Source organism: Halichoeres trimaculatus, unplaced genomic scaffold (genome assembly GCF_033239565.1).
Source record: "Halichoeres trimaculatus isolate MK-OKI-2021-1 unplaced genomic scaffold, fHalTri1.1 fHalTri1_scaffold_9, whole genome shotgun sequence".
Classification (NCBI taxonomy): Eukaryota; Metazoa; Chordata; class Actinopteri; order Labriformes; family Labridae; genus Halichoeres; species Halichoeres trimaculatus.
In genome coordinates, this window is record NW_027437188.1 from 13,771,333 (window position 1) to 13,792,820 (window position 21,488).

Consider the following 21,488-nt stretch of genomic DNA (forward strand, 5'->3'; position numbering starts at 1 on the left):
ACACCTGTTTGCATCAGAGGAGCACATGCGCATCAGAGCGCCAAAACGCATCAGAACGTTTGTTATTCTATGGCGCCATCCTATGGAAAATGAGTATGACTACAACTGTGGGGGTCATTATCAATGTTTGGACTGCAGCGATTCTTCTTCTTAATTTCATTTTGCATAGAAAAAATGTGTTCAGTGCTGTAATACACGAGTGGATTTAAAAGAGTAATAATCTGGTGCTGCATGAAGAAAATTATCTATGCACAGAATGTGTTGGCACGCTTTCATGGGTCCTCTCTGTTAATAACATAAGGAGTCTACACATTTTATCACGTCACTCCCTTGTTTTGTTATAGACTACTCGAAGCACTAAACTTATTTTCACTCCATAAAAAAAACTGTTAGGTTAATCTTAAAAAAAAAAAAAAAAAAAAAAAAAAGTTTTTGCAGCAAAAAGCTGGACTGAGTGACCATTTTCCTCCAGGAGCTCCTCTGGTGAGATTAAACATTTCTTATTGTGCTGGGCTGCGCCTCTCCCCGTCCAGCGGTGGTCTTTTGTGCGGGGATAAAGGTGCCCGGCCTTGGAGTGGGGGGGCTCCTGGCTCTGTGAGGGCCTGTCACTCACACACCGCTCCGAAATAACTCGAGTAGCGGACTTCCAGCTATGCGTAGTATAGATGTCCTGCCGCTGTCTTATAGCATGCTGGGTTAATAATAGGAGCACGGTTGTCAAGCTATTTCAGAAGGGGGGAGTGTTGGCCTATTCTCATTGGATCCGTTTTATCCGCGAGTGTCTCGTGAAGTGCGAGAGTGGGAGGAGAATTTCCAGCAACGGAGGATATCAAAAATAAACCCCCTCATGTCAGGGAAGAGCAGAAAGTATAAATACCCCTGATGAGTCCAGACTACAGCGGTGCTGGAGAGTGGCACAACAAGACTCAGTCTGGATAGGGGATTAGAAAGGACAGCTCAAGACAGACTGAAGTTTAGTACAAGTCATACTTCGATGACCAAGACTGACTCTACAGCACTGAAACCACTTTCGATTCTGAAAGACTCTAGAAGTTTCTATTTCTATTGGAGACGACGCTCGACTTACCAGGACATACATCTGATTAAATTCTGTAGTTTTACGTTTTTTGGTTGCAAGTGAAGTTGCAGAAGATGTGTTCTACTTTGTGTGTTGTGTTTTCACTCCTGTGCGTAATAAACGCGGCACTCTCCTCTTCTTTTGAATCAGAGGATGTTGTACCTGTTCGGATAAGTGGAAGACTCAGAGGTCGCTTTTGGAAAAGAAGTGAGGAGCTGCCGAGATTCACCCTCAGCGCTTTTGGCAAAGACATGACTCTAAATCTCATCCCTGACACCAGCTTTATCTCACCTTCCTTCACCATCCAGCGCATTAAAGCCAGAGATCTTGACGCTTTACGCACCGCCTCAGGTGGACAACCTGCCGCGGGTCTCCAGAGTCTGATGAACCAGACTGTGGAGAATGAAGGACATCTCAGGAGCTGTTTTTACTCTGGGAACGTGGATAACGATCAGGACTCGGTTGTGTCTGTCAGCTTGTGCTCGGGCATCTTTGGCTCCTTCATAACGGAGGGGAAAGAATATTTGATTGAGCCCAAACTTCAAGGCGGTCTGGGTCCAGACTCAGCAGAGCAGCTGCATGTCATCAAGAGGAGGACATTCACTAAAAGCCACGCTGTCCCCCTCCTGTTTGATAACGCGGCGGCGGCGGACAGCAGAGCAGATAAGCACAATGAGGAAAATTTTACGCACGGCGACAGTGACGCACGGAGGGAACCTCGCCGGAGACGCTTTGTTTCCGCGCCACGGTTCATAGAAACCCTGGTGGTGGCAGACTCAACCATGACCCACTTCTATGGAGATGAAATAAAGGTCAGACACGATGAACTAATTGTTTCCTGCACACACTGTTGATATGTGAAACTAAACACACCATAGTTGAATTAAGCAGATTAGCCTGTCGCATAAACACACCGCTGAAGACGTCATTTTTTCCCACTTTATTTTCCCAAATTCCTGTCTGCAGGGATTCGCAGCCCAGAAATATATCCTCAGGATTTAGTTGTTCAGAGCTGTTTCATAAAAACATGTTTTGGCAGATGGGGAGCTTGGGAGGAAGTCGGTGTGCTCCCTGTTTTCCACAGACTGAGAATAAGGTCAGGCAATAGAAATGCAAGCAATGCTCGAGCACATTCCTCAGGACTTGGTCACGATTTGGCAACACAGCCTTAGCATCATGCAGGGCAGATTCACAAGGCTTACAATATCCGTTTTATGCCGTTTTTACTCATATTTATGAATTCATTACATGGTTGTTTCCTGATAGAAATCCAATATTCAGATTGTGCAAAAAAAGAAGGGCTCTGATTTTTCTTCATGTGAATATCCATCCTGTGTTATTCTGGAGCAACGATTCCTAAAAAAGGAAGACAGTTTATGATCCTGGCACAGTCTGGAGAAGCCAAATTCTTGTCTGTTTGTACTTAACAAGCTCCTCAGCTGCCAAACTCTACTCTCTCCTACAGTTTAGAAGTAAAGTGAGGCCAAACGGAGAGTGGACAAACTGATCGACCACCTTTGCAATCCAAACAACATCCACATTACTCTTGTTTTCAGTGATCAAGACGAGTTTTAGTAGTTTTGGGAGTCCAGTTAGTCAAGTGTAAGACTCAAACCAATGTGTGTGTGTGTCTGTGTTGCTGTGTGTCTTTGTATCTGTGTGTGCAACACATGTGGAAAACTTTTTCATGTGGGAAAATCCTCCCTCCCTAGAAAAAGTGAGTTCAGCACAGCTGATGGAAGACTTTACACTACACATCACGGCCCAGTCCTCCCACATTCTCTGTGATTTACCAGGACTCCACTAAAACACATCCTGACAGCTCTGTGGAAAAGCCTGCATGTCTCTACATCATCCCATGACGCAATCATGAACATTAAAAAAAAATCCCTTTTGGAAGAAGCTTTTTATAGTTCAGTATATTTTTACTCATGAGGATAAAGAAAGTACGGCCTTAAATAAAAACGCAAGTGTTCTGAAGTTAGCTCGAGTTGAACAAACGCGGTACGTTATTCATCAGAAACATACAGGTGGCCTCAGACTTCTGTTATGACCCATCACATCTGCTACTCTCATCCCCTTTAGAAACAGCACAGACTTTCCTGAGCCAGGAGGAGATTTTAGGTCGACCTCTTAAAAGGAAGAAGTGCTCCTCTCCCGTTAGGAACACATTTAAAATTGTAAATATACGTGATCATACATCTTTTTAAAAGTTTGAGGAGAATTAAGTCACATTTTGGGTTTAGTTTCCATTTTTGGAGTCACACACTTATGTTTTTATGAAAGAAAATACACACTCAAAGTTTTTACTTTCATGTATTGATACATAAAGCCAGCGACAAATGAGATCATACAAAAGTTAACCAATATTTGACAAACACAGCAATGCTCAGCTTGGTGGGTTTGTCAGAAAACAAATATTGGTTCTTCAAGAGTAGGATTTTTTGTCATCAGGCGTTTGAGATGGATAAAGATTGATATTGAGCTCCAGTCCATGCAGGCGGAAATTTGAGTGTAATATCGTGCAAAAATTACGTTTTATGTTAGGAAGATGATTTTTGTTTGAGTTTTTTAAACATTGTGTCCTGCCGCTCCTCCTCAGCACTACGTCCTGACCCTGATGTCGATGGCCGCCCAGCTGTACAAGCACCCCAGCATAAAGAACTCAGTGAACATGGTGTTAGTGAAGATGCTGGTGGTGGAGGACGAGGAGGTCGGCCCTGAGGTGTCCAGCAACGGAGGCGTGGCTCTGAGAAACTTCTGCTCCTGGCAGCAGCTCTTCAACCCACCGAGCCACAGACACCCAGAGCACTACGACACAGCCATGCTTTTCACCAGAGAGGTAGGTGATGAGTACACACCTGATTTAACTTCAGGTTATCTAGGTCCGGTTGAAATAGGATATGTTTCAGAGTCTGTATCGGTGAAATGAAAACAGCAGGGGCCTGAGAAATGATCCCTGAGGAACACCATGGTTTATTTTAGGAGGAGTATCAAGAGTTTCTGCTGCAAGTAACTGAACTTTGCAAGTGTGCTCATGAATCTTGAAACATTGTTTTCGGTTGCTTTTATATGCACCTGAAAGTTACTGCTCCAGGTGATGAACATTGAGGGGATATCATCAAACTCCAGGATTTGCCTCAGCTCTGTGGGGTGCTTTGCTGTCGATTTAATTTTTTTTTTTCTGACCTTAAATGCCATCATCTTTCAAAAATAAACCAAACAGCAAACAGACAAAAACAGCCTATAAATGGAAACAAAAATTAGCATTTAGAAGCTTTTACCAAGATATGGTTTTGATTTGGTGGAAACTAAAACAAAACTGTGTGGGTTAAAGTTAGAATTGATCTGACACCCAAAAATTTACTTGTCTCCTTTTAAATATGTGACTTAGTCCTGTTGTTAAACAGATGATGCCTGATAGAGTCCATGCAAGAAAATGCATCTCTTTACAGATGGATAGAAAATATCTGTAGTCTAGTTTAGTACGATACCTGTAAATTAAAATAGCTTCTCAGTTGACACTCAACAAAAGCAGCTGGACCCAAGGAAATTAGCCAGAAGTCCATGTACTACTTAATTCTGCGAAGTTCAACTTACTGAGAGCACTGGAGGCTGATTCTGGACATAAAATTTACAGACGAGCACTCTGAAAACCAAAAAGATTCCCTTAACAATGAATGGACGCCCAGTCAAATTGAAAGTGGAAACAGATTGTTGTCAGTTCTTAGTGACAGTAAATTAACAAAAATAGTTTTCGCTGTGATGCTTCTTTTTAAAGCTTTGGTCCCCAAATCAAGAGCTCATAACTTCTGTTTCACCCCTGCCAAGTATTTTGGGTTTAATACACCTGTCCACATGTCATTAAAAACTAGACTTCTCAGTGTTTGGATGGTAAAGAGCCAAACCCCCTGCAAAATAACAAAAACGTATTGTCCGACGGCTGTTCTGAGGAACCATAAACCCTTTTAATGTGTTTTATTTACCATCAACAGTGATTAAATCTTAACAGGCTTTCAATAAATCAGACACGTGTTATTCTGTTGAGGATTTTTCCCTTCAAGTCAGAAAAAAAAACAGCCAAAAAACATTTTTCACTGTTGACACAAGACATCTCGACTCTATCGTCTGGCTTGTTGCCTGAATTTGTAAAGAGTAGCTGATGAAAGGTGATGACTGGCTCATGTGCGATTATGGTTTGTGAAGTTAGGACAGTTTTCTCCACAAAACAACGTCTTCATGGTTGTAACTTCAAAATTATATAATTAAAATGGAAAGTTGGCCCACTCACGGTGGGCTGCTAAATTTTTTTCCCTCTGTTCAATATGAATAATCGAGCGTGTATGAGTCATGAATGAAGCACTGGAGGAATTCAGTCCAGCTGTGGTACAAAATGTGGTTTCAGAAGCAGCAGACTCAACCGCACAACAATTACTTGAAACCAAAGAGCTTTTGAGTAAAGCAGGTGCATTTTGGGTAAAGCAGTAGGGAGGGGGGGGGGGGCGGATGGAAATCGACCGTCATTTTCAGGTCTGTGAGATACCCAGGAGCTTGTTTGAGATCAAAGAAAGGATGAAAAGAGGATGTTCAGGAAGTCTTTTCAGCCCTGAGGGTGAGTTAAGGTGCTGAAAAGAGATCTACAAGATGGAATAGATGTAATCCTTTCCATCAGGGGGAACGTCAGCAGAGAACAAACAAACTGTGCTTTAGGGATGCTTCAACAGGAAATCAGTTCATGAGTCCTCAGGGTTTGTGTTGTGATTGGCTTGTTCTGCTGTATTTGGCTGCAGCCTCCCCTCTGGTATGTGCACGTTGACAAGGTGTTAGCAGACATAACATTAGTCGAGAAACTCCTCTATTATTACACTTTTATAGCTCCGTGCATCTCTGTTTGCATCGTGATTGATGACAGGTTTGGTATTTATCCGCCTACTGAATGACGTGAGCATGTTAATCTGACTCTAGTTTGGGGAAATGATGGATTCAACATATGCAGCAGCTTTCGATCAGGAAAACCATCCTTCACACAAACCCGGTTCATGTTTGTTTTTCCATTTCCGCGGGGATGTGCTTTGAAATGCAGAAGACGGAAGGCTCCTCGTGGATGAGCTAACTTTAGTGCCGCCACAAATCAGCCTTGACATGATTAGGAACACTCTAAATGGTCAGGGCTCGGGTATGCAGCCGGGTCAGGGTTGAAAATGTGTGCCATGTCTGCCTCAGTCATAAGAGACGGGTGCTGCTACTGCTGGCTGTTGTGAAACTCTAAACTTACCCTCTGATTCTTGTAGTGGAAACATTTTTCTCATGCATTTTTGCAGTCTCATTCTGCAGCGCTGTAGCAAATGCTGTGACCCATACATTCTGCTTTGTGTCAGTGTGTCTGCACACATGACTGATGGGAGCTTTTGAGGAACAAGGTGTACAAACACACGCTGAGCTGTGTTCAAACAGCAGCTTCACATCCAGATGTGTTTTGAATCACAGTAAGTTCTGCTTTGTGGTTTCTGAGGCTGAGGTGAGGCCATGGACGCGTCCATCTCCGTCCTGCACAGCCGGGCTTCTTCTCAAGCAGGGAAAGAATTCTGTCCCTTTTCCCCACCTCACAGCTCTGGACGATGCGTGCTGAGGATATTTATTTGCTTTGTTTTATGATGGAAACACTGAGCAACATGTTTTTGATTTCTTCCATAAAAAAATGGCAGAAAAACAAGTTGACGTAAATAGATGGTGAAGGTCTGCAGTCAGACTTGATTAATAAAACAGTCACTCATGGCTGCCCGTACACCCACTAAATCTACTCGGACAGAGTAATGGCTTTAACTCTTTGATAGCCTCTCAAACCAACTGTTTCCAGTCAGGTCTTCTGAACAGAAACAGGCCTTATTTGGGTTTTTAACAATGTGCTCAGCCAATATGATCTTAATAAACGTGCACTATTTTTGTTTACTGAGGCTTGCTCAATCCTCCCCTGATCATCTGTGGTAATAATCTCACTGTAACTCATTAAATGAAATACTTGACTTGAATACAGGAATGTATCTTCTTTGTTTGGCTCATGTGGATCGTGTTATGCAGCTTTTGTTCCAGTGACACGAGTTGATTCCAGTTTGGTATTTGGTATGCTGCCGTGGATCTGCTGTTTTATTGCTCTTAAAAATAGTCTGTCTCAGTTATTCCACTGACAGATACCACTCACTGTTAATGTGTCTGTAGTTGGTATGTCACTTTGTCTCATAGTCATGTCGAGCGGGACGAGCAAAGCTCCAAATAGCATCGGAAAAATTCTGAGCTGCTTTTGTTCATTAGTATATATATAAAATGTATCAGCGAGCTGTTTTGCATTGCATAGAAAAAATAAAAGTGGATGAATTCTAGTGCTGTCAAATGGTTTAAATCATGGCTTAAAAACGCATGCTTAAAAATTCCATTACTGCATTTTAAACAGTCTTTAGGTCTTTGTTAATGGAAAGTAATCCATAGCAGTGTCTTTATTTGGGGATGAAGTAAATGAAATGTTTCTGATCTTTAGATTTATTATCCAATAAATGCTGCATTGTGTGGTTGCCCACTGACATCAATGTGATCAGCTGCGCCTGTATGCTTAGCTCAAATGTGGTCACTTAAACTCAAAGTACTTCAGAGATATTTTAATTCTGTTTAATACAAACTGTAAATTACTGATTTGTATTGAGGGTTTTTCTGAAGTGTAATATGACAATCAGAAGCTCAGTTGGGTCATTGTTTTCTGCTACAGCCGCAGCGATGAAGCAGGAAGACAACAAAGCTGACAACTACTGCATGTTGAAAGGGAAACGACAGAGCACTGTTAATGGTAGACCACTGGGCTACAGGTCCCAGACTGGGGTACTTAAAACAGGATCCTGTGTAGACTTCATCCTCCACATTCAAATGATACACTTTTCCTGAGTGAAAACATGACTGCAATCTGAAAGTTGCTTCATCTTTGTAAAATCTGTGACATCAGCTATAATAAAACAAGGATACTTAGACATGAGGTCAAATCACATTAAAAAACACCAGTTTTCCTGCTCCTGTTTAAACCATTATAACACTGGTAGCCATATTGATCCTTTTCCCATAACTTAATCAAAAGTTGACTAGCATGTTGCTATTTAAACACAAAAGTGCAAGAGCTAAAGACTAATAACAGTCATCAATAAAAACACCAACAATATTTGAAACAGACACACAGACACACACACACACACACACACACACACACACACACACACACACACACACACACACACACACACACACACACACACACACACACACACACACACACACACACACACACACACACACACACTCACACAAAGACATGCACTTTCGCTCCATTTTGTGGCACATAGTGAAAGTAGTCTTCACTTGATGATAAACTTAAATTACTTCCCAACATCACACAAACTCGAATTTAGTGAAAAAAGTTGTTTTTTTATGTATGTAAGCATTCCTGAAAAAAAGCCTTAAAAACCTGTGTAAAAAAGGAAAAAAAGTTGAGGCAGGCAATGGTGCATCTGTTCAGTGCAGCTTCTGTAGACTGAGGAAGCACTGAAGAGTCCACCATCAAAAATTGTTGCACAGTGCCACACTGGCTCCTGCAGATGTGGTGCACAGTTTATGAAACTCTTCAAGTCTTACAAAGAGAACTTACTTGCCGTTAGGGCCCGTATTTAACCGTTCCCATTATATGAATACCCCTTGATCAAAATAACACACACAAATATAATAAAATGTGACAACACATTTTCTCTGCATCACAATTGCAATAAATACATTAATGATGAAGATATTTTAACCTCATCCTTATTGGCTAATAGTAGAGTCGGATTTATTTTGGATTAAAGGATCGATACTAGTTCAGAAAGGGTTATTACTACTGGTAAAGCCAGTGCAGCCGATTAATAATTTGAAATGAGATGAGACCCTTTCAAAGTTGTATTTTGCCTGGATACGAAAATCCAAAGGCACTCAGTACTATGGTCTGTGAGCCAGTGTTTTGTTTGACTCTTATGGTTTTACCTGGCTGCAACACAGCACAGATCTCTCTTCAGCAACAACAGAAGGTGAACTTCATGTTAATATTGGTCTGAAATTAGCTGTACCCCAATTGGATAGATAGATAGATAGATAGATAGATATATATATATATAGATAGATAGATAGATAGATAGATAGATAGATAGATAGATATATAGATAGATAGATAGATAGATAGATAGATAGATAGATAGATAGATAGATAGATAGATAGATAGATAGATAGATAGATAGATAGATAGATAGATAGATAGATAACAAACTTAGACAAGGAAAGACCTTATTCCCCAGAGGAGGCGTAGTTTGAGATCAAGAAAAAAAAGCTTATTATTTGAATTTCATCAATGTATCATGGATAATTTATATTCTGTTCCATATGACTCTGTGTTAGGCGCCGTTAACTGGATAGGATACAAATTACAACACATTAGTATTAGCTAACTATTTCATTGACTTTAGGGCATCAAAATCATCACGTTTAGGATTAACCATAAAAAGTGTTTATTTAGTATCATCCCCAAAGCCGCCTGCTTTGGGGATGATAGCCATTGTACATGGGGCGCATAATTTAACCGCTCAACTAAACTAGCCCCCTGGCTTTAGCTTCTCTAATTAGTGTTTTCTGTGTCTGTGCTGCAGGACATCTGTGGACAGAAGAGCTGTGACACGCTGGGTGTGGCCGACATCGGAACGATGTGTGACCCCAAGAGAAGCTGCTCAGTCATCGAGGACAACGGGCTGCAGGCCGCCTTCACAGCTGCACACGAGCTCGGTTAGTGCACATACTTGATGCATGAGTTGGATATTGAGGGGGAAGGAATTATGACATTAGTAAGCTAATATTAGCGATAGCTTGGAATTTATGCCTTCCTGTCATATCCTGCATGACTCAAACAGCATGTCTGACGTTAGTGGAGAACAGCAGATTTCAGATTTCTTCAGCTCTGCAGAATTCAGGTGATCAAACAGCCTGACAGCAGCTGTTTTAGACACCTCACCAATGGTCTGAGTTATCTCTGGATCCTCTCCTTCTACAGGTCATGTGTTGAGTATGCCCCATGATGACTCAAAGACCTGTGAGAGACTCTTTGGAGACCTGGGTGGACATTACCTGATGGCTCCTCTGTTCGTCAGCCTCAACAAGACGGCGCCATGGTCTCCCTGTAGCGCTCACCACGTCACCGAGTTCTTTGACAACGGACACGGTAGGAAATATTTCAGGTTCACTGAAAGACACAGCGGATAAATCATGAACTGAGAAGCCCTGTAGAGGCTGGCTGCCAATGTGGACGTCTGCCACGACGCTGTGGCTCCGTCATTAGAGCAGATTCAGAGATGAATAAAACATACTGGTAGACCTCTTGAGCTCCAACTATGGCTTTCCTGCTTAAACATGTCGCTGCCCTTGAATTATTGGTTACACGGATGGTTTGCCTTGCCCTAGATTTCGACAGACTCTCTTTCCAAACCCTCCTCTCCCATCCTGTTTCTGTGTCCTCACCTCGCCCTCTGTCGCTCATGTTTTGCATCGTGCATTATTTGTATCCTTACAAGACCTATCAGTGAACTGTCTTTTCCAATGAGTCATACGATGGACAGCTTCCTGTTCTTCACCTCCTCGGCCAAAAGCAACAGCTGGTGTCAGCAGAATGTGTTCTTTATCAGTTGGGGAAAAGTCTCCAGCTAAAAACGGACGAGGTCGAGGAAGTTGGTTCCAAACTAAAGACGTCATTGACAACAGCGGACAAAAAGCTTATTGAATATAAAAAACAATCATTAGTGGAATAATGCATAAATTCAGATTTAGAAAAGCTGCTGAAAGTCCAGATTTGGAGCATGAGGCGGCCTGTAAAACTGCACTCCATTAGTAAAATTTAATGATTTATATTTATAGTCTGGACACGACCTGACCTGAATATTTCTCTGCTCTTGTCATGCCACACATAAGGAGCAACACATTTAGATTTTTTAGAGCCATAATCTCCATAAAGTATAATCTTATCCCCTTTATAAGGTGTCTTTTTCTGCTGTAACCGTAGGCGACTGCCTGCTGGATGTCCCGGAGAGCACCATGTCCTTACCCAAAGAGCTGCCGGGCACCAAGTACAGCCTGGACCAGCAGTGCCAGCAGATCTTTGGAGAGGAGTTCCTCCACTGCCCGAACACCTCTGAGAGTGATATCTGCAGCCAGCTGTGGTGCCAGGAGGATGGAACCATGCAGTGCTCCACCAAGAACGGCAGCTTGCCGTGGGCTGACGGCACCCCCTGTGGCCAAAACCAGACCTGCCTCAATGGAGCGTGCAAGTCTACAGAGGAAGTGATGGAGCCACTGGTGAGACTGCTACTGAATCTTATCTTAGCCAGGGTTTTTACACTGTTATTTGGGGATGGTTGCAAACGTTGCTTCTTAATCATAGATTGTACCAGGACACAGTCAGATTAAATTAGATCTCATAGAAGTCTGCAAGAAAATCTGTAATAACAGCTTGATTCATTTAGCGCCATTTAGAGGCAAATAAACGACAAAGCAGGATGTGTTTTTGGGTGCTTGTCATAAACTTATCACTACTACACTAACCTTTCAACCAGGTGTGGCAATGTGCATCCAACCATTGATCCTAATGTGGTCACAGGTGCTGATTTGACTGCAGTAGATGCAGGTTTCTTTCTTTGTCGCATGGCATCCTCTACTCTCTGTCTGTGGTGGTAAACTGTGGTCCTGGGACTAACCCGTGCTATCAGTGTGGATACATCTATCTTATATTTTTAGTCTGACGTTAAGTTTGGTGACTGTATTAACTCTCTTAAAGGGCAACTCCGTTTTTTTGACACCTGGACCTTATTTATAGGTGTGTGCATGCTCATATACTCACTCAGACAAACATCATGCAGCTCGGAGTCCTTTAGAAGTTATTTAGATCCAACCGATTTTAGCCGCACTTAGCGGGGGCCACGGCAAGGGAGCTTCAGCGCGGGACATAATCTCTGCAAAATCGCTCATTTTGGCGATATTCTTTCATCCATCGCTATCCATCGTTATCACAAACACACTCCTCTTCTGTTGCCATAGGCGAACACTGTCCACAAGTGCACCACCAGTTCGCACTGAGTCGTGGACGTGCTCCTGTTTGTTGTTCTCGAGCCAGCTCTTTGTCTCTCTCTCTCTGCATCCTTCTTTCACGGGGCTCCTTGTCCGTGTACTCAGGCTCAAACCGGTAAGGACAACCGTCAAACTCAAAGTCGTAGTCTGAAGACGGTTGATGAGCTGACTTTATGATAACACTGGCGATGGATGAAAAAATATAGCCGAAATGAGCGATTTTGCAGAGATTATGTCCCACGCTGAAGCTCCCTTGCCGTGGCCCCCACTAAGTGTGGCTAAAATCGGTTGGATCTAAATAACTTCTGAAGGACTCCGAGCTGCACGATGTTTGTCTGAGTGAGTATATGGCCATGCACACTCCTATAAATAAGGTCCAGGTGTCAAAAAAACGAAGTTGCCCTTTAACTTGTGCGGCTGTGAGTCTTCCTCCAAACTAGTCTTGTTTTGATCCTTTTTTTCCATGTTCAAGATTGTTCTGTGATGTTTCTTGAGTTAGAAGTTGACTTTGTACCAATGTCTCTCAGCTCATTGCCTTTGTGATATCTGGCAGACAGCTTCATATTTTGGTTCCTTCTCTCAGCTCTGTGAAAAAGAGCAGTCTGTCCCTGCCTGCCGGGAACAAAACAGCAGAGTTAGAGGACAGTTAATGAAGTCTGAAGAGATTTGAGAAGCTAATGAGCTCTGTATTTTTCTCCAGAAATGGTGAAATACAAAATATAACCTATGAAGTGAACACTGGCCTTGCATGACTTTCACAGGATATAACAGTGTTGCGTGTTGGGGCTTAGTGTTTTTCTTGCACTCATTTTTCTGCTGGTGAGAAATGTTCATGTTTGTAACTGTAAAACTCTGCGGTGAAACACAAATTCATTTGTCAGCTAGAAGACCGCACTGATGGTGTGATTGTGTTGTTTTGAATCAAACAAGTATTAAGATTGCCTCAAAGTTCAGTCTTGAGTGACCGTGGTTGGAAAACGTGATCTGATCAAAACCTTCGGAGCATCCTGGAAGTGAGATTAGAGTTTACACACTGGACATCGTTCTTTCCGCTGTTGAGTCTGTTGTTTGAAACTCACGTGTGTGTGTTTCAGCTTCAGCTGTGTTTGTTTCAGTTCCTTTTTTTGAATTAACTAAGATTAAATAAGATAAACATAACTTCTTGTGGAAATCATCTGTTCCAGGGAAAATCAAAACCACCCCGAGCTCAAAGCTGTGAAATTAGCTGATTTAGGGGAAACACGTCAGTTTGTTGTGATCCGGTCACTCTGAGCAACCCGCCTCGTGTTATTTGATGCAGGAGAACTTGAAGGACACGTAGAGGGTAAAAGTACAGATCCCGTGTTATTTGAATCAGTTGAGTTTAAATCCAGCTGCTACGTGATGCCTTTTTATATTTCCTTTAAGAACATTTATACATCTCAGTGTTTCATTTGAGCTCGCCTTGATATCTTCTCCTTGTGTTATGATCACACATGTGTTTATGAAGCCAGAGGTGCTGGCAGCTGGAACGTTAGCCGATCCAAACTCATAAAAACTTCTGGAAAGGACACCCAATCTGGCAAACACACACACACAAACACACACACACACACACACACACACACACACACACACACACACACACACACACACACACACACACACACACACACTTTAAACTTTGCTTTACAAAGCTGCAGCATGGCAGCTTCCACTGGTGGTGAGTGACACATGTGGCAGGAATGTGGGTAGAGGCAGACAGCAGGCGCGTGCCGAACTTCAACACAGATTTAGCCTGGAGTGTCGGCCCGCCAACACGCTGTGCGGCCTCAAACCCAGAAGCCAGACTGCGGTCGAGGCTACACAGCTGAGATTGCCTTTGGCGCGGTGCTCTAACCAACCACTCTGACGGCTCTCTTCTCGCTGTGTTTGACCACAGGTGGTTGTGGACGGTGGCTGGAGCGAGTGGGGACCGTGGCAGCAGTGCTCCAGGACGTGTGGGGGAGGGGTGGAGTTCTCCTACAGGGAGTGCACGGACCCGGTGCCTCAGAACGGAGGGAAGTACTGTGAGGGGCAGAGGGTCCAGTACCAGTCCTGTAACACTGAACCCTGTGACGACAACCAAGGTGGGAAGGCTGCTTGTAGATAATCATCACTTTCCTGTATTTAATCATGTTTGTCTTCTTTTTAACTTAATATTATGACTCAAATACGCCAGTAAAGCCAGAAATAACCCATTACTTCCACAAAGTAGTAATTATACATTTAGAGGAGTAAGATTTTTGGTGTTTTCACACATTGCAACAAAAAACTTCCTTCTCTGGTTATTTTTTTTCCCTTTGTCTGTTAATTGTGCAGAAATTTTCACTTATAATCTGCATTAGTGAAAATTATTTCATCTTAAAGCACAGCCTCAAAGAGTTGTCCCCCTGTGCTTACATGCACATGTGTATAAAGATGTAAACAAAACTTATCAACAAATCCAGATTCATTTTCTAACCAAACGTGTTGTAAAACTGCACAGCTTGGTTGGCACAATGCCAGGTCAAGGGTATTTATACAATTTACGGCTACAAAAACTGTCATATGAAGATTAACCCCCTGATGAAATTCCCAAGTAGTTTTCAAAATATCCCAAAACAATGAAATATTACCACTACTACTTCTAGTATTAATCATTTAAAATGTTTTTACTGCATGTAATTTGACAAAAGAACATCATTTTTGGTGATTTTGCCATAAAAAAAAGTATTTGCACCATGAATTTGAGTTTCAGGTAAAGTTGTTGCTGATATATGTTGTATGATATCTAGAGGCTTATACCATGTAGAAATACAGCACACAGCTGTATTTGCATCTGATTTCTGTCATAATTTGCAAAATTCAGAACAGAAAAAGCAGAAGCACTGATCTGCTCAACGTATTTGACTTTAGGCCTTTAATATAAACAAGAAGATATGTGATTAGAAGGTTTAAAGAAGTATATTTACTTGTGTCTAAGGGCTCTCTGTCCCAGAGTTGACATGTTTTACTCCCTCTCTTATTTTTAGGGAAGAGTTTCAGAGAGGAGCAGTGTGAGAAGTACAACAGTCCAAACTACCTGGACTTCAGCGGAAACATGAAACAGTGGATTCCAAAGTACGCCGGCGTCTCTCCTCGGGACAGGTGTAAGCTGTTCTGCAGAGCCAGAGGCAGCAGTGAATTCAAGGTGTTTGAATCCAAGGTACGACTGCAAACCTAATACGCAGCCGAGAAGATCATGTTCCAACATGTCCTAACATGTCCCAACACTGATTTAATGCGTCACAGTTGAGTTAAACTAACTTCAGATTGATCTGAAATATGTTTGGATAATCTGAACATGATGACACCTCAGAGTGCACATTTTTGAGCTTCAAATTTTATTATTACACTGAAAAATAATCTAACCAGACACCTTGGAAATCCAGCAGTTTCGAGAGTTAATGTTAGCGTGACAATAAAAGGTTGCCTCATATGTGGCAGAGGTTATAAAGATGCCTCCAGCCAGTGAAAACAGATGTTACTCTTTAAAATACAGTCATCTCTCCTGTAACGAAAGTCGTTCTTGACACTGAAAACAACAGTTCAACAAAATATTCTGACCTAAGTCCACAGTCTTGAACTTATAATCTTTGTTTGATGGAAAAAAGAACAAAGTAAAGTCATTGGTAAAAAATATGAATCTGCGTGTGACTCTGACAGATGATCAGCACTTCTGATAAAAGGATTAACACCTTCTTGCTTCCTCTCTGCAGGTGATTGATGGGACCACCTGTGGCCCTGACACCACCTCAGTGTGTGTCCAAGGTCAGTGTGTGAAGGCGGGCTGTGACCAGGTGATTGGATCCAATAAGAGAGTGGATAAGTGTGGGGAGTGTGGAGGAAGTGGACTCACCTGCAGGAAGATCACAGGCTCCTACAACAAGGCCACGTAAGTCCTTTAAATATGTTTACAGTTATATGACCTGTAGTTGGACTGGAATAAAGATGTTTAAGATGTTTGCAGAATAAAAGCCAAGAAGTATCAGCTAATCCAAACGAGTGCAGCTGTTAAGACGATTCATAGAGCTCTCTTATCCTGCAGGATTTTTTGTAGCGTGATGACAGATTTGAGTTCCTTTGAGTGGGAGGGTGGTGCAGTTTTTGCAATTTGACAAAAAAACATAAGGAAAATAATAAAGATCAAAGAAAGTAAAGATTTATGACATTACATCACTGGTGATCTGCTAACCTCATCATGAGGTCAGTGTGTAACTCTCCCTGCCATGAGTACTGAGATTAAACACGTGAGATGAAACATATCAAACAACAGCTAGATAATAGAAATAGACTTCAGCCTTTTTCTGTTTCACCCTTCAGTGGATGACATGACTGATCTGACTTTATGGCCTTTCAGTTAACAGTGGTGAATGTAAAACTACTTAATACAATCATGAGCATGAGAGGTTTATTGCTTCTCTTAAAATGTGAAAGAAAAAGACTTGGTTTAGTTTTATTTTTTATTTGAAGTAGATTTAACCGCATCTAAGCTTTAGTTCTGATTCAGGTTTTACTTCTGATCAACCAGACAGGAAATAAAAAGTCAGAATTTCATCCAAACTTTTAACTGAATGTGGTTTTCACAGTCACAAGTCAGTCAGTCCTTTCTACAATGACACAATACAACATAATACGGTACAAAATTGACTTGATACAGTGTGACACAATTCAATTTGATAGGATATAAAACCACCCAGCACAATCTAATACAATACCGTGTTCATCCTAGTTTTCCTTCAGTTGCTTTACATGAGCGTGTTTTCAAGCTGTTTTTAAATTGTGTTTTACTCATCTGTAAAGTGTCTTCTTCCAGAGCATCTGGAAAAGAAAATTTATTATTATTATTATTATTATTATTATTATTATTATTATTATTATTATTATTATTATTATTATTATTATTATTGTTGTTGTTGTTGTTGTTGTTGTTGTTGTTGTTATGATGCAATACATTATGATATGATAAGTAATGATATAATATTAAATTATAATGTAATTACAATTACATATAATTACAATGTAACAATATCATAAAATAAGAAATGATACAACCACACGATACTACATTACGCATCACATTATGATACAAAACGATATGACACGATACGACACAACACAATGTTATATGACAGGATACAATATGAAACAAAATTATATGACAAGATATGATATGATAAAATGTATGATATAATATGACAATACTATACAATACAGTATTTCACAACAACAGGTTACGATAGGATATGACTTGATATGACACAGTTGGAAACAAGCCGTCACTATATTATACAATTTGATTTGGTACCATACGATATAATACAAAACATTTTGGTATAAAATGTTATGACATAATATGTTGAGACATGATATGGTGTAGTATAAAACAACAGCATAAAGTTCAAAATTATACAATACCAATGTGTTGTTGCAATGTGGTACGGTTGGGTATGCCAGAATATGCTTTGATACATCACAATATGATACAGTATGGTATAATAAATTACTACTTACAATACAATGATTCTGAGACTTTATTGTGATACATCACAATATTTGATTAACTCAAGAATCTAAAATGCCCCCAAAAGGAGTGTAAAAGAAATGTCATTAGTGCCGCCATGAGCAGTCATGAAGTAGTGATAGAGTTACGTCATATTGGAAGGAAAATCTGTGAAGAGATACTCTTTCTTCAACTTAACAGTTGATATTTGGTGCCAGCTGGAATGTAACTTTTGTAGTAATCACAGTGACAGTAAATAAATGCCTATGATTTTACTGCCCCTGTGTTTATCTTTCATGATCTAATTCCTCTTTTCTTTCCTCCACCAGCTACGGATACAGCGACATCGTCACAATTCCAGTCGGAGCGACTAACATCGACATCAAACAGCGCAGCAACAGAGGAATCAAACACGATGGGAACTACCTGGCGATAAAGAGAGAAAGTGGCAGTTACATACTCAACGGTAACTTCTCTGTGTCCACCGTGGAGCAGGACATCCCTGTGCTGGGGGCAGTGTTGAAATACAGCGGCTCCTCCACCACGCTGGAGAGGATCCAGAGCTTCAGGCAGCTGAAAGAGGCCATCACTATCCAGATCCTGGCTACAGCCGGGGACGCCAACCCTCCAAAGGTCAAGTATACCTTTTTCATCCCCAAAGACGTGTCTTTCAACAAGTCAAAGGACAAAAAGGCATCATCACCATCTCTGCACATGATCCACCCATTTGGCATGCCTGACTGGCAGCTGGGGGAGTGGTCCGAGTGCTCCAAGAGCTGCGGCTCCGGATGGTCCAGGAGAAATGTTGAATGCCGTGACAATGCAGGCTTCCTCTCCAGCCAGTGTGACAAAGATCTGAAGCCCATAGACATCAGGGCCTGTGGGGATCTGCCATGCCCCATTTGGCAGATGGGACCTTGGTCCGCCTGCTCACGAACTTGTGGTCAGGGGGAGCGTCGTCGCAGCGTCGTCTGCATAGACTACACTGGGAAGACTGTTGAGTCAGAGAAGTGTGATCCAAAGAAAATGCCAGAACCTGTCTCTGGAGAGTGCCTCAACCAAGAGTGCTTATGAGGGACAGCAGAACAGTGAACTTTGCCATTTTGGTCTGATTAAACTTAGGGAACATGGGTGGATTATGGCACAGGCTCAGGGTCTAGAAGACACAAAACAACCACACGACACCCACAGAGGGATTCACAACCAAGAGAAAGTGACACCAAAACATACTTAATCAAACATCAAATCAATAAAGACTGAGAAAGTGACAAAAAGTGACTATGAAGACACACCGAGAGGTGCAACAAAACCAGAGAGGAAAAAGGCGGCGTGACTTTAAATAGATACAAAATGACTTAAAGCAGATGCAGTGCAATCACAAAGACATACAGAAAAGACTACAGGAACAAAAACAAGAAGACACAAACAACGTTTAAAAAACAGAAAGAGAAAATGTGTTATCACTACAAAGAGATACATGACATTTATGAAATGACTATGAAGATGGAAACTGACTTTGGAGACAATTTTGAAGAAATGCAGAACACAAAAAAGGCACAAAATGCCAGCAGGGATATGCAAATTGCCAACAAAGAAAAACAAAAGGCTACAGAGACTCACAATAAGATGCAAAATAGGCACAGAAAAATTCAGGGTCACGAAAGGATAGAAAAATTGACAAAACTTTGACAGAGCAGCTCAGTGTGACCGTGGAAAGCTGCAATCATCACAAAGCAAAACAAAGTAATTTTCGAAGCACACGCACAGTGGCAACACATTCAAGTGTCAAGAAACACATTTTGTGTCTTTTGTAGATCCCGTTTGTCCTTGTTTTGTGTCTTTTTCAGCCTGAGAGGAAAGAAGCTCAGTCTTTCCTGAGGGTTGCTGCCTGCGACCGTGCTATCCATCCATGCAACCAACTGTTCATATAATGTTACATCCCAGGCATGTGCCTAAGCATAGTTTGTCATCTTTTGTTGACATTTTACAACCACTATTGAGAGTTGAAACGATGTAAATCTACCTCAGGATGTACATGTGATGCTATGTATAGATTCTACATGAAGGTGCTGTGTGTGTGTTTTCTCCTGAAAGAGAAGTTTTCTAGTCCCACTTTGAGCAGAAACTTTTTTGTATGAAGTCTGGTATAATCTGTAGTTTTAAAGTTGGCTGTCACTAAAAAGTGGGGCTGGAACAATGGCATGAAACCTGCTGTCAACACCAGCACAGTGTAAATATACCTCCAAGTGTCCTCCACAGAACTCAACCCCTGTTAAGCTTTGATCAAGTTCACCTTTTACTGAGGTCGTACGGTACATACCATTGACGCCATGGGCTTTAATCCTCCTCTTTGATACCTTCTCTTTTCTACACACAAACCCACATGAAGATTTGATTCCTTATCAGAAAAAAAGATTGTTGAACCCAATCAGTGGCTATGAATTAGACACTAATCAAACCAGATGTGTAGATTTAACAGAATCTGACAGAATTTGAGTTTACACAGTGTGTATAAAAATTAGTATAGTGAATGACTTGTCATTTATGACCAGGAAAACCAATGACAGAATGCTTCCCTCTACCTTGTAGTATAATTTTAACAGCTGCTTTCTTCAACAGTTGAGAGGAGTTGCGATGTAAAATCTGCAATGCAACAAGATTTCGTTCTTGTTTATAAATTAAAATAATATGATTTTGTTAATTTCCAAACTTTTGTTTTTTAATGCATCTTATGCAAACCCTCACAGTTGTTTCCAGACTCTTGTATGTATATTTGATTTCTTCATTCCTGTTGTTAATTTACAGTATGTTATAAAAACAAAAGACATGGAGCATTAGGCCGAATATCCCTTCAGTGAAGGACTATGCTATTTTATTACTACAGCTTCCTTTTTAAGCTATTTATTTTTGTAAAGTTTTTACCTTGTAAGTGTAATTAACATGGCAGATGCTGCTGTCTTTGAGGATTTTGTCTATAAAAATGTCAAATAAACACATTTATGTCCAAACATGATGCTTTCTTTCGGCAGCTCCTTTAACTTTGTACATGGTTTCCTGTTTCTCTGTATTAGCTGCCAGTATGAGGGAGAATGACCTGTGAATTCCAAAAACATCAAGTTTCCAGAGAACTCTTTTAGACCATTGTTGACCACTTCAACCCACCAATGACGTCTAGACTACAGGAATTATTTTTGGTGGGTCTGCATCCTTTGGAGCAGGGTGAGGCTCATTTCATTGCTGGTTTTAAAAACTAAAACCCTTTTAGATGTTTGGGAAAGTCCTCCCACATTGGAATAACTTTGCCGCTCAGACGTCTGTAATAAAGGCAGCTGTATAAAACATACTCAGTAGTTGTGGTTTAAGAGGAACCTTTTAACAGACAGCAATGACTTAGTCATATCCTGTCTTTATGTCATTCTTATAGACTTCAGAGCAAGGTTTGGTAAATTTAGAAATCAAATAAAATCAACACAATTCCTTTTGTGAAACAGGACTGCAATGTCATTTTTTATTCCAATAAGAATTCAACTGTTTGATCTGTATACTTAGGTTTCTGTGAGCCATGCTTGTAAAGACGTCCTTTGGTTCTTAAATATTCTTGCATTGAACAAATGCAACCACACTTAAGTGACCAGGCCAGACCAGACCAGCTGTCACAGTGCTTCAATCCCCCCTTTTTAGTGCAACTGTCTTATGGAGAT

General features: G+C 41.2%; 1 protein-coding gene across 1 annotated transcript; it reads left to right on the top strand.

Annotated features, from left to right (window-relative positions):
• The first annotated feature begins 911 nt into the window (after nt 1-911).
• Nucleotides 912-20,692, top strand: LOC141798424 (A disintegrin and metalloproteinase with thrombospondin motifs 8-like). Its single transcript, XM_074680360.1, has 9 exons — nt 912-1,890; nt 3,681-3,920; nt 9,785-9,917; nt 10,183-10,350; nt 11,185-11,477; nt 14,167-14,353; nt 15,278-15,450; nt 16,004-16,179; nt 18,117-20,692. Exons 1-9 carry the CDS (start codon nt 1,153-1,155, stop codon nt 18,859-18,861), a joined length of 2,853 nt encoding a protein of 950 aa, XP_074536461.1. The 5' UTR covers nt 912-1,152; the 3' UTR covers nt 18,862-20,692.
• Nucleotides 20,693-21,488: the final 796 nt, after the last annotated feature.

What these genes read in the sequence shown, in the direction of transcription:
- LOC141798424 (XM_074680360.1), top strand. Translation starts at nt 1,153, where the DNA reads ATGTGTTCTACTTTGTGTGTTGTGTTTTCACTCCTGTGCGTAATAAAC. An exon ending in CCATGCTTTTCACCAGAGAG is followed by an intron (nt 3,921 to 9,784) that starts GTAGGTGATGAG and finishes TCTGTGCTGCAG; the next exon opens with GACATCTGTGGACAGAAGAG. An exon ending in AGGAAGTGATGGAGCCACTG is followed by an intron (nt 11,478 to 14,166) that starts GTGAGACTGCTA and finishes GTTTGACCACAG; the next exon opens with GTGGTTGTGGACGGTGGCTG.